Consider the following 14,030-nt stretch of genomic DNA (forward strand, 5'->3'; position numbering starts at 1 on the left):
TAAACCTCATACAGCCAGATGCTGGAGCTAGGCAGTACTATGGTCTCTCTCTCATGAAAGTAAATCAACCTGAGGCTAGGTGGACACTGGCTGAGTGCCCACATTACCATGCACAAGGACCAGGGTTCAAGCCCCCAGGCCCCCACCTATAGAGGGGAATGCTTTAGAGCAGTGAGGCAGTGCTACAGAGGCTCTCTCTCTCTCTCTCTCTCTCCCTCTCTCTCCATCCTTTCTCAATTTATCTGTGTTCTATTTAAAATATGTATTTTTAAAAAGTAAAAAAGATATAAATAAATCTTTTGTTTTTCCATTGATGAGACTTCATGCTTCTGAGCCATTTTCTTTTCTTGCAGATAGTGAGAGACAGAGGTGGGTGGAGACATCACAGCACTAAAGCTTTTTCTAGTCTTAAACAACTCTGTCACACATAAGGCAATGCTGACCCACTACCCAGCTATGCTTGTCAGCCCAATATTTTTTTTTTACTTAAAAAAATTGTAAGCTGGCATCCTGGGAGGTGACACAGTGTATAAAGTATTGAACTTTCAAGTCCATGAGATGAGGAGTTTGCGCTCCAGTGGACTATGTGCTCTTAGCGACAGGCCTGTGGCATCACCGTCCTGGGTTCTGACTCACAGGGAGAGCATTTAGCATGCCAATGCTTCAGTGAATTTCTCTCAGTAAAACTTGTATCATTGTTCTTAAAATACAATCAGAAAGATTTGCCCCAAAATCTTTAAAAAAAAAAAATTCTTAAATGATAGAAGCAACAGTCAGCTCAGACATTTTTCTTGTTTCTTTCAGCATGTTATTGGGGGGTGGTAATGGTACAGTACAGTTATTGACATATGGATACAATTTCTCATCTTCCCATGACAGGTGCCTGCAAAACACTCTCACTCCCAAATTGGGTCATTTTCTGCCATCATGCACCAGGATCCTACAGTCCCTTCCCCATCCCTACCCTCTCCATGCCTCCTTCCCTAGAGCCCTTTACTTTGGTGCAATACACCAAGCCCAGTCCAAACGTTGCCTTGTGTTTTTTTCTTTCTGTCCTTGTTTCTTAAGTTTTGTGTATGAGCAGGATCATCTGATATTCATCTTTCTCTTTTTGGCTGATCTCACTGAACATGATTCCTTCAAGCTCCATCCAAGATAGGGCAAAGGTTCTTGTACTTATCTATGATTCTAAGATCCACCACCCTACTCACAAAGTTGTAGCACCCTGCAGCCAAAAAGATTCTTCTGCCTGTCCCTCCCGTGTCCTTTTTCATTTCCACACTTTGGTTTCAGTGTGCACAGAAAATCATAAGAGAATTGAAATTAAAGAGGCCTGGATTCCATTGCAGTCCAAGGATTAACTTACTCTAGGATCTTGGTCTATACCTGTCACTTTTCTGAGTCTCTGTATCCTTGACCTTTCAATAGAAAAATTAGCACAAAGCATAGCTAACAGTTGTATGGAGGACTACCCCTGTCGATATTCAGAAGCACCTACCACCATTCCTGGTGCACAGTAAGTGCTCAGACCCTGCTAGTCTACACGCACTCACCCTTCTTCTCTAGAACAGAGGTATGGAGAGAAAAAATGAAGGTGCCGTGGCTTCCAGCTGTGCCTTCCCTGTTCACAGGACCTTGAATGATTCACTTTCTCTCTTTGCATGTTTCCCCATCAGATAGTCCCAAGGCTGATCCCAAAGTTTGTTGTGAGGATAAAGTAAAATGTCAGATGAGTAATAACTTTCAAACATGACACTATGTGCTCTTCATGGAAGGTGTTGCTGCCAGAGGTAATTTGCTGGCTCACAATCGCTGAATGATGAATGATCTGTTTCCCAAGCCCCCTCCCGTTCCCCAGCTAGAGCAGGAAAGAAAACCTCTACAAACTTAGCACCGAAAGCCCCGCTGTGTGTGGAAGCATGTCTTTAGGAGCCAGTTGTCCTGCCAAATGCAGACGTAGACAACTGCTCTTTGTGAACCTTCGGTGGATGAACCTACTGACTTTAGCCTAATAGAAACACTGCAGAGGGTGACTGGGAGGTGGTGTAGTGCGTGAAGTCTGGAAGGAAGTCTCTCAAATCTGACATCCTGAATTCTGCCCCTTGGAATGACTTATGTTACGGTGCTGTTCTGGTTCCTTTTCTTTCTCCTCCTTCCATCTCTCTCATAAATAAAATTTTAAAGTCTTAAAAGAGAGGAAGGAAGAAAGAAAGAGAAGAAGGAAGGGAGGGAAAGAGGGAGAGAGGAAGAAGAGAGAAAGAAAGAGAGGTCTGGAGTAATAGCATAATGATTATGCAAAAGATTTGAATTTCTAAAGCTCTGAGGTCCCAGGTTCAATCCCCAGCACCACCATATGCCAGAGCTAAGCAGTGCTCTGGTCTTTCTGTATTTTTCTCTATATCTCATTAAAATAAAGTAAATATATATTTTAAAGTCAAGTTATTAACATTAGAAAGAGAGAAAGAAAGGAAGGAAGGGAGAAAGATAGAAAGAAAGAAAGAAAGAAAGAAAGAGTGGGAGAATGGAAGGAAGGAAGAGGGCTGGGGAGACAGCATCATGGTTATGCAAAAATACTTTAATGCCTGAGCCTCCAAGATCCCAGGCTTAATCCCTAGCACCACCATGTCCCTTTGTATTTCTTTCACTAGAATTGTGTCTGTGTGTGTGTGTGCCTGCGTGTGTGTGAAGGTGGAAGGAACTGGAGAAGGAAGGAAGGAAGGAAGGAAGGAAGGAGGGAGAGAGAGAGGGAGAGAGAGAGAGAGAGAGAGAGGGAGAGAGAGAGAACCACAGGGGTTTCCAACACCTCCGTCACACCGCCTAACCCCTCCCTCTCAATGTCTTGCAGGAATTTCTACTACATCACCATGCTGCGGGACCCGGTGTCCCGGTACCTGAGTGAGTGGAAGCACGTTCAGAGAGGGGCCACATGGAAGACCTCCCTGCACATGTGCGACGGGCGGAGCCCCACCCCGGACGAGCTGCCCACCTGCTACCCGGGGGACGACTGGTCCGGGGTGAGCCTGCGGGAGTTCATGGATTGCACCCACAACCTGGCCAACAACCGTCAGGTGCGCATGCTGGCCGACCTCAGCCTGGTGGGCTGCTACAACCTGACGTTCATGAACGAGAGCGAGCGCAGCGCCATCCTGCTGCAGAGCGCCAAGAACAACCTCAAGAACATGGCTTTCTTCGGCCTCACCGAGTTCCAGAGGAAGACGCAGTTCCTCTTCGAGCGGACATTCAACCTCCAGTTCATCTCGCCCTTCACACAGTTCAACATCACCCGGGCCTCCAACGTGGACATCAGCCAGGGCGCCCGCCAGCGCATCGAGCAGCTCAACGTCCTGGACGTGCAGCTCTATGACTACGCCAAGGACCTCTTCCAGCAGCGCTACCACCACACCAGACAGCTGGAGCACCAACGAGACCGCCAGAGGAGGAGGGAGGAGCGCAGGCTGCAGAGGGAGCACCGGGGACGAGGCCACCGAGGCTGGAAGGGTCAGGGTCAGGGCCGCCCACCCGGGGGAGCCGTCACAGAGGACTACAACAGCCAGGTGGTACGATGGTGACCCCCACTCCCTGGGATGTCAGGCCGGGCACCCGCATTGTGTGGCATGGCCTCTTTCTGTGGACCACCCTTCTGTGGCTACAAGCTGTGGACCCCTGCTTCCTCCTTGCTGGAGAGAGTCCAGCAGGCCTCCCTCCCAACACAGCCTTGTGCTTTTTTTTTTTTTTTTTTTTTTTTCCAGTCTGTGACATTTTTTTCATCCATGAGATGAAACAGTCTGGGAATCCATCTTAGACAGAGGTCTCTCCAGAAGGGGTCCGAGATGAAGAGGAAAGAGCCTTTGCAGCCTCCTTGGACAGAAGCTTTATCTTGGCAGTTGGAATCACCAGCAGATGCTTGTGAAAAGCCAGGGGATGGCTTGGATATTTCTCATGAGGCTGTTCTGTCTTCTACTGTCTCTGTAATAGGGATGCAGGCCGGTTTAGAGAGAGGGGATAAGAAGGTCCTTTCTTTACAGTCATGGGGTGAGATTTAAGGCTGCCCCCTGACTTTGGGCACAGGCTTGCACCCATGAACTCAATTTGAACATAGTCTGAATCAGGAGTAATGTGTTCTGTCGTTGCCATTGTTGTTATTATTATTATTCAACAAAATTGTCCTACGTATTGGCCATGGCTAGGAGGACCTCACCTTCTTTAAAGCCCCTGCCTCTTGGTCATGTTTCTCCCCACTTCCACCCCTCCAGCATCTTTTAGGGAACAAGGTGGTTTCAGCAGGAGCCTGTGAACCCCAAGAAATGGACACTGGTAGGGGGAGTCTAGGGCCTCTAGGGAAAAAAAAAAATCTGCCTACTAGCAAATGTTGAAGGTATCCACCCTTCACCATTTTTAATTTCCCTGCCAGGGAAGAGTGATAAGGGAAGGAGGTGAAAAGCAGAAGGTGCAGGCTCTATCTGACATCCCCCAGCTGGCTAAAGAGACTTTCTGAAGGGGTCTTCTCATCTTCCTTGTTTGCAGCAGGTATATTCTGGAGATGGGGCCGCCAGGCTTGAAACTCAGTGAGCACAGAGGAAAAGACATTGCAGATTGATTCGGCCAGAAGAATAGGAGCCTAGCTAGTGAGTCTATGAAATGGAATCAGGGTCACAAGATCTATAATAACTGATTTTGGTCCAGAGACACAAAACTCAGTGAGAGGATGATGGTTATTGGAGAGGTTTAGACAGACTCTAACTCTCAGCACCTTGAATATTTCCAGCTCCAGAATGTCTTTTTTTTTTTTCCTGCTTCCCTTGGTGTTTACTAGTTGTTAAGACGGTGACTGCAACCAGAAAATCAGAATAGAGTGTATAAAACTGGACCAGAAATGTACTGTATCGCCGAATGCAGCCTATCCACCCCCTCCACCCTTTTCCAACACAACTATGAAAACACCAAAGGCTTTGAATAATAAAGGGAGAGGTAGAGAGGAGGGGTTAGAGAGCCCTTGCCTTGAATTCAGCAAGAAGATCAGAGCGAGTAGAAAGTTTCACAGCGGATTGATCGGATCAATCCCTTGAAGGAGCTGAAGGCAAAATGAGTGAAGCCCCTATATCAGACCACAAAGCCCGTTTCATTGATAACTGCCATGTTTGATGTGTAAGTCAGCTTTCCATAAGCCACCGCTCAGCTTCTGGGATCCTCTCTCAGGGACTGAGAGTCAATCAACCCCAATGTGTGTGGACAGCCTGTCTGCTCAGGGGGAGTTACCTAGCATCCCCATCAAAGAGAGATCCCGAGAAGTGGTTTCCATGCTTCTCGAACCTCCCTGAGCTTCCTCTGTCACTTGAGGGAAGGCATTAGCTCCCTAGTTTCCAAGATGTGTAGGAGCCCCTCCCCATTCCTTACATCTGTCCCAAGCAAGGTAGACGCTGTGGGTCACCGTCCCATTGAGGAGAAAAAACAAAACACACCTGCAGTTAAATAACCTCCTGGTGGATTGGAAAGTAGACCTGGCTTGACTGCAAAGTACAACAAGCTCTTCTCACTCCAGCATGTTTTCCACTGGAGATAAAAGCTTTCTGCTAATCTGGTAGGAACCCAAAGTCATTCTTACCCAGAAGGACCTCTCTCTCTCCCCAGTGGTGGGGTCTCCAAGCTGGAACAAGGCTAAGAGCTGTGCTCCCACAAAGGGCATCCTCTACATCCCCCACCCAGCAATGGGCTCAATGAGTATTGACATTTTAGGGGATTGTCTTTTTCTGAGATACAGATGAGGGCCAATCAAGGGACCTAATATTGATTATTAGTACAGATGAAGTCCACAAAAGATCAGTGCTTCCTTTTGAGATAAATCATTTACTCCAATGAGAGGGAGGGAAGGAAAACAGTAGTAGCCGGGCTTATAGAATCTCTCCTTCTCTCTCTCTTATCTTCACATTTTCATGTTAAGATCAAATTTTTACCTGGAATGAGAGAACTGCAGATTGTATCTATCTGCCTGACACACATACACACACGGGGAGAGAGAGAGAGAGAGAGAGAGCGCAATCCAGTGTTTCCTCATGTTGAAAAATATTGATTGTTTTTTCTCTCTCTCTTTTTTAATAATCTTTTTTCTTTGGGTAGTGACAATAAGAAATCAAGAAGGGAGTGGGGAGATAGAGAGGGAGAGAGACAGCGAGACACCTTCAGCCCTGCTTCACCATTTGTGAAGCTTTTCTCCTGTAGGTAGAGGCCAGGGCCTTAAACCTTGGTCCTTACACATTGTAACATATGCACACCACCAGGTGCACCACCACATGGCCCCTTGATTGCTTCTCTTCAGCTCACTTTACACATTTGGCAGGGATCCTGTGTCTGACTGAGCCTGGAGGCAGCCCCAGCTCCATACTATTCCTTAGGCACCTGGCAGCCTTCTCTCACATGGCTTTCTGCAGCTTGGCTGCTGGAAGCATGTGGGGGGGGGGGGCTCCCCTTCTGAGCAGAGAGCAAGATGTGCATATGAGAAGCCCCACCTCTTGGTGCTGGCCCCACGCCACTTTTGAATAAATTTAAAAGGGCCGATGCTGCCTCCCTCCCTTAGAACATTTCATTGGAAAGCAGCCTCTTCTCAGACCCTGGGGACCTGTGTGGATGAGAATGGAGAGGGTGGGACATGGTTTGTTCTCTGAAAATTTAGAACACACCTCCACATAGAGAAGAGCCTGGGGAAGGATGCCAGCTGAAGCACTAGGCCTGAGCATCCAGGGGCGTCAGCAGCCTCCAGGCCCCAAACCAGATAAGTCCAGAAACATTCCTGTTAAATGCCCAAGATGAGGAACATATGCACACACACACACACATATATTTTATTTTTTTCAGTTTATTTTTTCATTTTTTGTCTCCAGGGTTATCACTGAGGTTGAGTGCATGGACAATAAATTCATGGCTCCTGGTGCCTAATTTTCCCTCATTTTTTCTTTCTATTTTATTTATTTATTTATTTATTTTTCCTTTATAGGGGGATTAATGTTTTACATTCATAGTAAATTACAACAGTTTGTACATGTATAACATTTCTCAGTTTTCCACATAACAATACAACCCCCACTAGGTCCTCTGTCATCCTTTTTGGACCTGTACTCTGCCCCCACCCACCCCAGAGTCTTTTACTTTGGTGCAGTACACCAACTCCAGTTCAGGTTCTGCTGAGTGTTTTCTCTTCTGATCTTGTTTTTCAACTTCTGCCTGAGAGTGAGATCCTCCCATATTCATCCTTCTGTTTCTGACTTACTTCACTTAACATGATTTCTTCAAGCTCCATCCAAGATGGGCTAAAAATGATGAAGTCACCATTTTTAATAGCCGAGTAGTATTCCATTGTGTATATAGACCACAACTTGCTCAGCCACTCATCTGTGGTTGGACACCTGGGTTGCTTCCAGGTTTTGGCTATTACAAATTGTGCTGCCAAGAACATAGGTGTACATAGATCCTGTTAGATGGGTTTGTTGGTTCCTTAGGATATATCCCCAGGAGAGGAATTGCAGGGTCCTAGGGTAGGTCCATTTCTAGCCATCTGAGAGTTCTCCAGACTGTTCTCCACAGAGGTTGGACCAATTACATTCCCACCAGCAGTGCAGGAGGGTTCCTTTAACCACACAACCTCTCCAGCACTTGCTACTATTACCTTTTCTGATGTGTGACATTCTCACAGGAGTGAAGTGGTATCTCATTGTTGTCTTTATTTGCATTTCTCTGACAATCAAAGACTTGGAGCACTTTTTCATGTGTTTCTCAGCCTTTTGGATCTCTTCTGTGGTGAATATTCTGTCCATATCCTCTCCCCATTTTTGGATGGGGTTCTTTGTTTTCTTGTGGTTTAGTTTGGCACGCTCTTTATATATTTTGGTTATTAGCCTCTTGTTTGATGTATGGCATGTAAAGATCTTCTCCCATTCTGTGAGGGGTCTCTTGGTTTGGGTAGTGGTTTCTTTTGCTCTGCAGAAGCTTTTTAATTTGATGTTGTCCCATAGGTTTATGTTTGCCTTAGTCTTCTTTGTAATTGGATTCATTTCATTGAAGATGTCTTTATAATTTATGCGGAAAAGAGTTCTGCCAGTATTTTCCTCTAAGTATCTGATACTTTCTGGTCTAACATCCAAATCCTTCATCCACTTGGAATTTACTTTTGTGTTTGGTGAAATATAGCGGTTCAGTTTCATTCATTCTTCTGCATGTTTCAACTGATTTTTTCCAACACCATTTGTTGAAGAGATTCTGCTTCCCCCATTTAATAGTCTGGACACCTTTGTCAAAGATTAGATGTCCATAAGTGTGGCAGCTTACTTCTGGGATCTCAGTTCTATTCCAGTGGTCAGACAGACACACATATATTTTAATTACCCAGGGAATATCACATCCCATTGACTCCAAAAACTCCCATGGAAGTATCACTTTCTTGGCAAATGGCCTCCCCCAGAAACCAGGTTAGGATGGGGTGCTCATGTTGTGTGTTTTTGTGTGTGTGTGTGTGTGTGTGTGTGTGTGTGTGTGTGTAAGTCAAAGTTTTTATCAGCAACTAAAACATATTGATGGCTTCATATTTAGCTTTGGACTCTGAGCCCAGAAACTGAAACTTCTGTTATCTATTCTTTCTTCTGAAGTTTGGGCAGCCTTCCCTGAGGACTACTAGAAACTCTTTAATCATCTATAATACTCACAATCAGTGTTGGAAGACAGTTAAAGGGATTGTGTGTTAGGGTTTTTGTTGTTGTTGTTTGTTTGTTTCTATCATTGAACTTCACTGTCCCAGACTGAGGTTTGTTTTTTTCTCTAGATCAAAAGAGAGACAAGAGATAGAGGGATAGGCATTATCATTCTGAAGTTTCCTCTGGTGTTTTGAGTCATACATGTGACATTACCTGAAGGAGATAATGTCATACTAGCTTTATAAAAAGGCTGGAATATGAGAACCTGTTTAAAGGTCTAAGTGGGGAGTCGGGCTGTAGCACAGCGGGTTAAGCGCAGGTGGCGCTAAGCTCAAGGACTGGCGTCAGGATCCCGGTTCGAGCCCCCGGCTCCCCACCTGCAGGCAGGTCCCTTCACAGGCGGTGAAGCAGGTCTGCAGGTATCTGTCTTTCTTTCCCCCTCTGTGTCTTCCCCTCCTCTCTCCATTTCTCTCTGTCCTATCCAACAACAATGACATCAATAATAACTACAACAATAAAACAACAAGGGCAACAAAAGGGAATAAATAAAATAAAAAATAAAATTAAAAAAAATAAAAAATAAAAAATAAAGGTCTACGTGGAGATTGTATTGATGAAGAAAGTGAATCAGATAAGTAACTTTGGAAAGGAAGTAGTCATAAAGCATGGGGGGAAAAGTCTAAGCTCACTAGATAGAATTCCCTTTTGGAGACCTTGACAGAGAAAGTCAAAATAACAGGCTAAAACTAGTGCTCTCTCACTGAAAAGAAAACTTTTTTTGATAGTTCTGTTTTGTGGCATTACTTGAATCCAGGCCTTCCTTTGTTCTATTGCTCCAATGGGTAGCTTCCACCTCATGACCCCAAATGACTGCCACAGATCCTGCCATCTCATTTATGCTTAAGGTAGTAGAGAGGAAATGGAATGAAATCGCACATGTCACTTCCTGTCACATCTCATGGGTGAGAACCTAATCATAAACTACAACAAGATGCAAAGAAGGCTAGCAGATGTCTTTGTGATTGGTTGTCATAGGCTGTGAAAAATATGAGAGCTCTATTATGAGAGAAACAATGTGAAAATTAATCCTGATTTAAAAAAACATATATATGTTGACTTGACAGAAAAGGGAACTGGAAAATATGCCAAGGGCTTTTCAATGTCATCTAGATGTTTTTGCAAAGAAGATTAAAATCCAGAGCTTTTTACAACATTTTATACTTTTCAAAACATGTGTACATTTTCTACTGCATGTGACCTTTGTGAGCCTGTATATTAAATAGGGTCTCTAATTACTCTCCCATTGAATAGTCTGACATGGGGGTTCAGGCATGCTGGAAGAGTTCCCAAAGACTGCAGTGTACTTACATGAGAGTAGCCCAGAGCCTCAGCTTTTGAACTTGAGAACTATCCCTCCTACTTTATGCTAGTCAGCATGAGTGCTGGGACTGGGAATTGCAAGAATATGAAATCTAAATCTTTATTGATCTGATCTTCTCTGCCCTTCTCCTGGAATCTCAGTGACTTAGAAAACACCAGGGAGGCAATTCAAGTTGGCTCTCAGCCTCCCATTCCAACCCCCCAACCTCGCTTCCAGCAAGGGAGTCTTTTATTAAAAGTGAGATGTCCAGAGACGGACAGTTTCAGGGAAGATCAAGCTCAGACACTCAACATCTTTTGGCTGGACGTTGACCCCCATCCAATCCCAAACCAAAACAAAACAAAAAACTTCTCCAGACGAAGGCTGAGGGAATGTGTTCATAAACCCACAGGGAACCCCTGTGCTAGAAACGTTGAGAATCAATATCAGCCTCAATAGCGAAGTGTCAAAGGTGGTCAATAGAGCCCATACTCAGAAAGAAAAAAAAAAAAAAACCTTCCCTCTCTCTTCTTCTTCCCTGGGTCCCTGGGATTTTTATCCACAATGTATTGCTTTGGCTCTTAAAAGGTGTATCTGATCTTAAATGAGTCCCTTTGCACACACTGCCTGGAAAGAGGAAACACTTGAAGCTGTCATCAGCTAACATCTCCGGACAGAGATAATCTGCTTTCTTTCTCTACCATGACCTCTAGCTGAGAAGAAGGTCTGTGTAATGGAATCATACAGAGGTGGTGGGGGGAGAGGGTTAGGTGTGACTCTGGGGAAAAGTGAGGTTCCAGAAAGAGAAGCTGATCTTTCAAAGGTGAAAAGATGAGGAATTAAATAAAATGCACCCAAAAAATGTAGACAAAGGGCTAGCATATGGTCTCTGTTCTCAAGAACCAGGGCAGACAGGACAAGGGCAGAATGAGAGTCTTGCAGACACCCATCATGAACACAGGAAGGGTTGCACCAGTGTGTCTACAACTGTACTGTAAACAATTAATTCCAAGCCTCCCACCCCAGAGTAAATAGGAGAGTGAGAGAGAGAGAGAGAGAGAGAGAGAGAGAGAGAGGAAGCAGAGAAAGGACTGAGGAGTTGAAAGAACTGATGGAGTTGAAAGAGTTGGGGAAGAGAGAAAGCTAGGGCAGAAGTAGACAAAGAAGACCCCTGTGCTCAGGTGGTGTCTTAACTCTTCCCTTGTGGTTTGTGTCTGTTTGCTGTTTGCCTCTTCTGGTCACCAGAACTCCCGCTGGACCTGGATACCTTCAGGCTGGCGACCAGGTCTGATCACAGGACACATTGATGTCCCTTGCAGGAAATAAACAAAGTTTCTTCCTCCTTCAAGACATTTTTGGTGTTTCTCTTTATTCCCTTTCTCTGTTTCTGTTGGACACAAGTCTGCTGTTGTTCTCTTGCCATAGTGTCCTGGACTCACTGGAACTGATGTCCCTGAAACTTTGAATTAGGCCTTCTCCCTTCTGGGCAGCTTGTAGCCTAATGGACTGGATGGAAAAGACATGGAGCCCATCTGGACAAAAGCAACCCTCTTTGCAGAAATACTGAGCTCTCCAGAGGGCTGGCCTTGCTCTGATACCACAGCAGCTGCAAGACTCATGTCCCTGCACCTATAGGCCAGAGCCCAAGGTCACCTCACAGAACTTGGATGAGAAAGTGTGGAAGCACCCATCTTTCTTGAGCTGTGTGCAAGTGGTGTGCAGAAAAGGCAGACACTGTCATCCTTGGACATGATGAGTTGAGTCTCTGTGAGCTGCATGTTCAGCCGTGCTGTGGGGACTCCTCAACGGGCCAGATGTCAGGGCTGAAAATCCTCAATTCTTGCCATGGAAAACAGTGATCCAAAGGCACTGAGTCTGTGTGATTTAGTCACTGTCACCCTGGTTTTCCACCAACCTGTCCTTTATTTTGCCCATCGTGTGACTATCATTTCTTCAGTGTCCTAGTCTTTTTTCCCCTCAGAAGTGCTCTCTAGGTTTTGCTTGCATTATTTTTCATTGAATGTATCCAAGATGAAAAATAATAATAATAATAATAATGTTTGGAAAGAAAAATCTGGACTTTTCTCTCTGGTGCCGTTTTAGTCGTACAGATAGTTATTCAATAGATAGTAAATTATTTCTCCTAAGAGATATTTCCTTTTGTTTCTGTGCAGTACTATGTATGAACTTGGGTACTAGGAGACTGTATTGTGCCATTATCAACCTTTATTGCTATTAAAAAATGATAGTTTGTAGAACTGAGGATTTCCATTGATGTGAAGCACAATTTAATGAATAAGTTACCATATTAAACTGTTGTGATGTCAAGAATCCTGTTTTCTCCTGTTCTTTTGTTGAAATTTTATTTTCAAAATGAGAAAAGTGTGTTAAGCACTTTAAGGGATTTATGGAAATTGAATCCATGAGATCACCTCTGTCAAAGAGTAAAAATCCATGCTTTGGATACAAATGTGCTTATTGGCTGTGAGACTTGAAAAGCGTAAAAGACAAGAGGATATAGATTGAAGCAGTTTAAAAATCTTTAAGGGTGGGGGGGATTTCTCCGGCTCACAAACACATAAGCTTCTAAAACTCTTGTTCTCAGTTGCCCACCTACCATGCTATAATTGACTTGGAAATGAGGAAGACCAAGGTGGAGACAAAGGAGTGAGGGAATAATTGGAAAGAAGAGTCATGGGAAAGAAACACAGAAATTGGAAGAACTTGAGACTCAGTCTTTGGACTGGGTGTGGTACACCCAGTTGAATACATATGTTACCATGCATGAGGACCTGGGTTCGAGTCCTTGGTTCACAACTGCAGGACAAGGGAGGCAGGGAGCTTCGGGTTTGGTGAAGCAGTACTCTAGGTGTCTCTCTTTCTCCACCTCCCAGCTCCCCTCAGTTTTTCTCTGTCCTATCAAATAAAAAGAGGGGAAGAAAAACTCAGTGGAAGAAAAGAGGAATGAAAGGAAGGCTGGGAGAAAGGGGAAAAGAGAGAAGGAAAAGGAGGAAAAGAAGAAAACACAATTATGTTTCTTCCTTGGTGTCAGTGTGTGTAGTTTTTTCAGATTGTTTTGTAATATAATAATTGTAATATAAGCAAAAAAGAGAGAGAGAGAGAACATTAATTTCAAGGATAGGAAAAAAGTTGTACCATTGGGAAAAAAAAAATTCCTTGAGTGACAGTGCAATTTACTGTGCTATTTTGTTCTCTTAAAGTGGGGACTGAAGTTCTTTCCTTGCTTACAGGGTCAGTGAAAGTTGGACCCTTTGAAAAATATCATTTGACCAGGTCCCTCTATTTATTGTGAACTGCATACAAGAGGAACACAATGCTGGAAGGACTGGAGTAGCTGTAGAAAAGTCTCCAAAGGAACCTGCAGAACCCAGCAATTCCTCTCCTGGGGATATATCCTAAAGAACCAAACACACCCATCCAAAAAGATCTGTGTATACCTACATCCATAGCAGCACCATTGTAATAGCCAGAACCTGGTATCCCAGAACTGATGAATGGCTGAGAAAGCTGTGGTATGTACACACAATGGAATACTAGTCAGTTATTAAGAATGATGAATTCACCTTCTTCACTTCATCTTGGATGGAGCTTGAAAAAATCATGTGAAGTGAGATCAGCCAGAAAGAGAAGGATGAATATGAGATGATCTCACTCATGGAAGAGGCTGAGAAATAAGAGCAGAAAGGGTTCGGTGTATGGCCCCAAAGTAAAGGACTGGGGAGTGGAGGTGGGAGGATGAGGGAGGGGCTTTCAGGTCCTGGTGCTTGATGGTAGAGGAGGACCTAGGCTGGGGGTGAGAATGTTTTGCAGAAAACTAAGAAACTTTACACATGTGTCAAAAACTATATTTACTTTAATCTATTAATTCACCCAATTAAAAAAAGAAAAAGAAAAGTGTGGCTACTAGGACACAGAAAAAAAAAGTCTCCAAATAATGGTTAACTAAATACTAACACAGCTACACATGTGTG

The 14,030-nt window shown here is 44.2% G+C and overlaps 1 protein-coding gene across 1 annotated transcript in view; it reads left to right on the forward strand.

The window, feature by feature from the left end:
- The window catches only part of HS6ST3 (heparan sulfate 6-O-sulfotransferase 3), a 962,791-nt gene extending 950,422 nt beyond the window's left edge, over positions 1-12,369 (forward strand). Inside the window, exons 2-3 of the mRNA XM_060191771.1 lie at positions 2,846-8,953; positions 9,271-12,369. Coding sequence (XP_060047754.1) covers positions 2,846-3,569 — 724 coding nt within the window. The 3' untranslated portion in view covers positions 3,570-8,953; positions 9,271-12,369. The remainder of the gene's footprint in view (positions 1-2,845; positions 8,954-9,270) is intronic.
- Positions 12,370-14,030: the final 1,661 nt, after the last annotated feature.

The sequence above is a fragment of the Erinaceus europaeus genome, chromosome 5 (assembly GCF_950295315.1).
Source record: "Erinaceus europaeus chromosome 5, mEriEur2.1, whole genome shotgun sequence".
Classification (NCBI taxonomy): Eukaryota; Metazoa; Chordata; class Mammalia; order Eulipotyphla; family Erinaceidae; genus Erinaceus; species Erinaceus europaeus.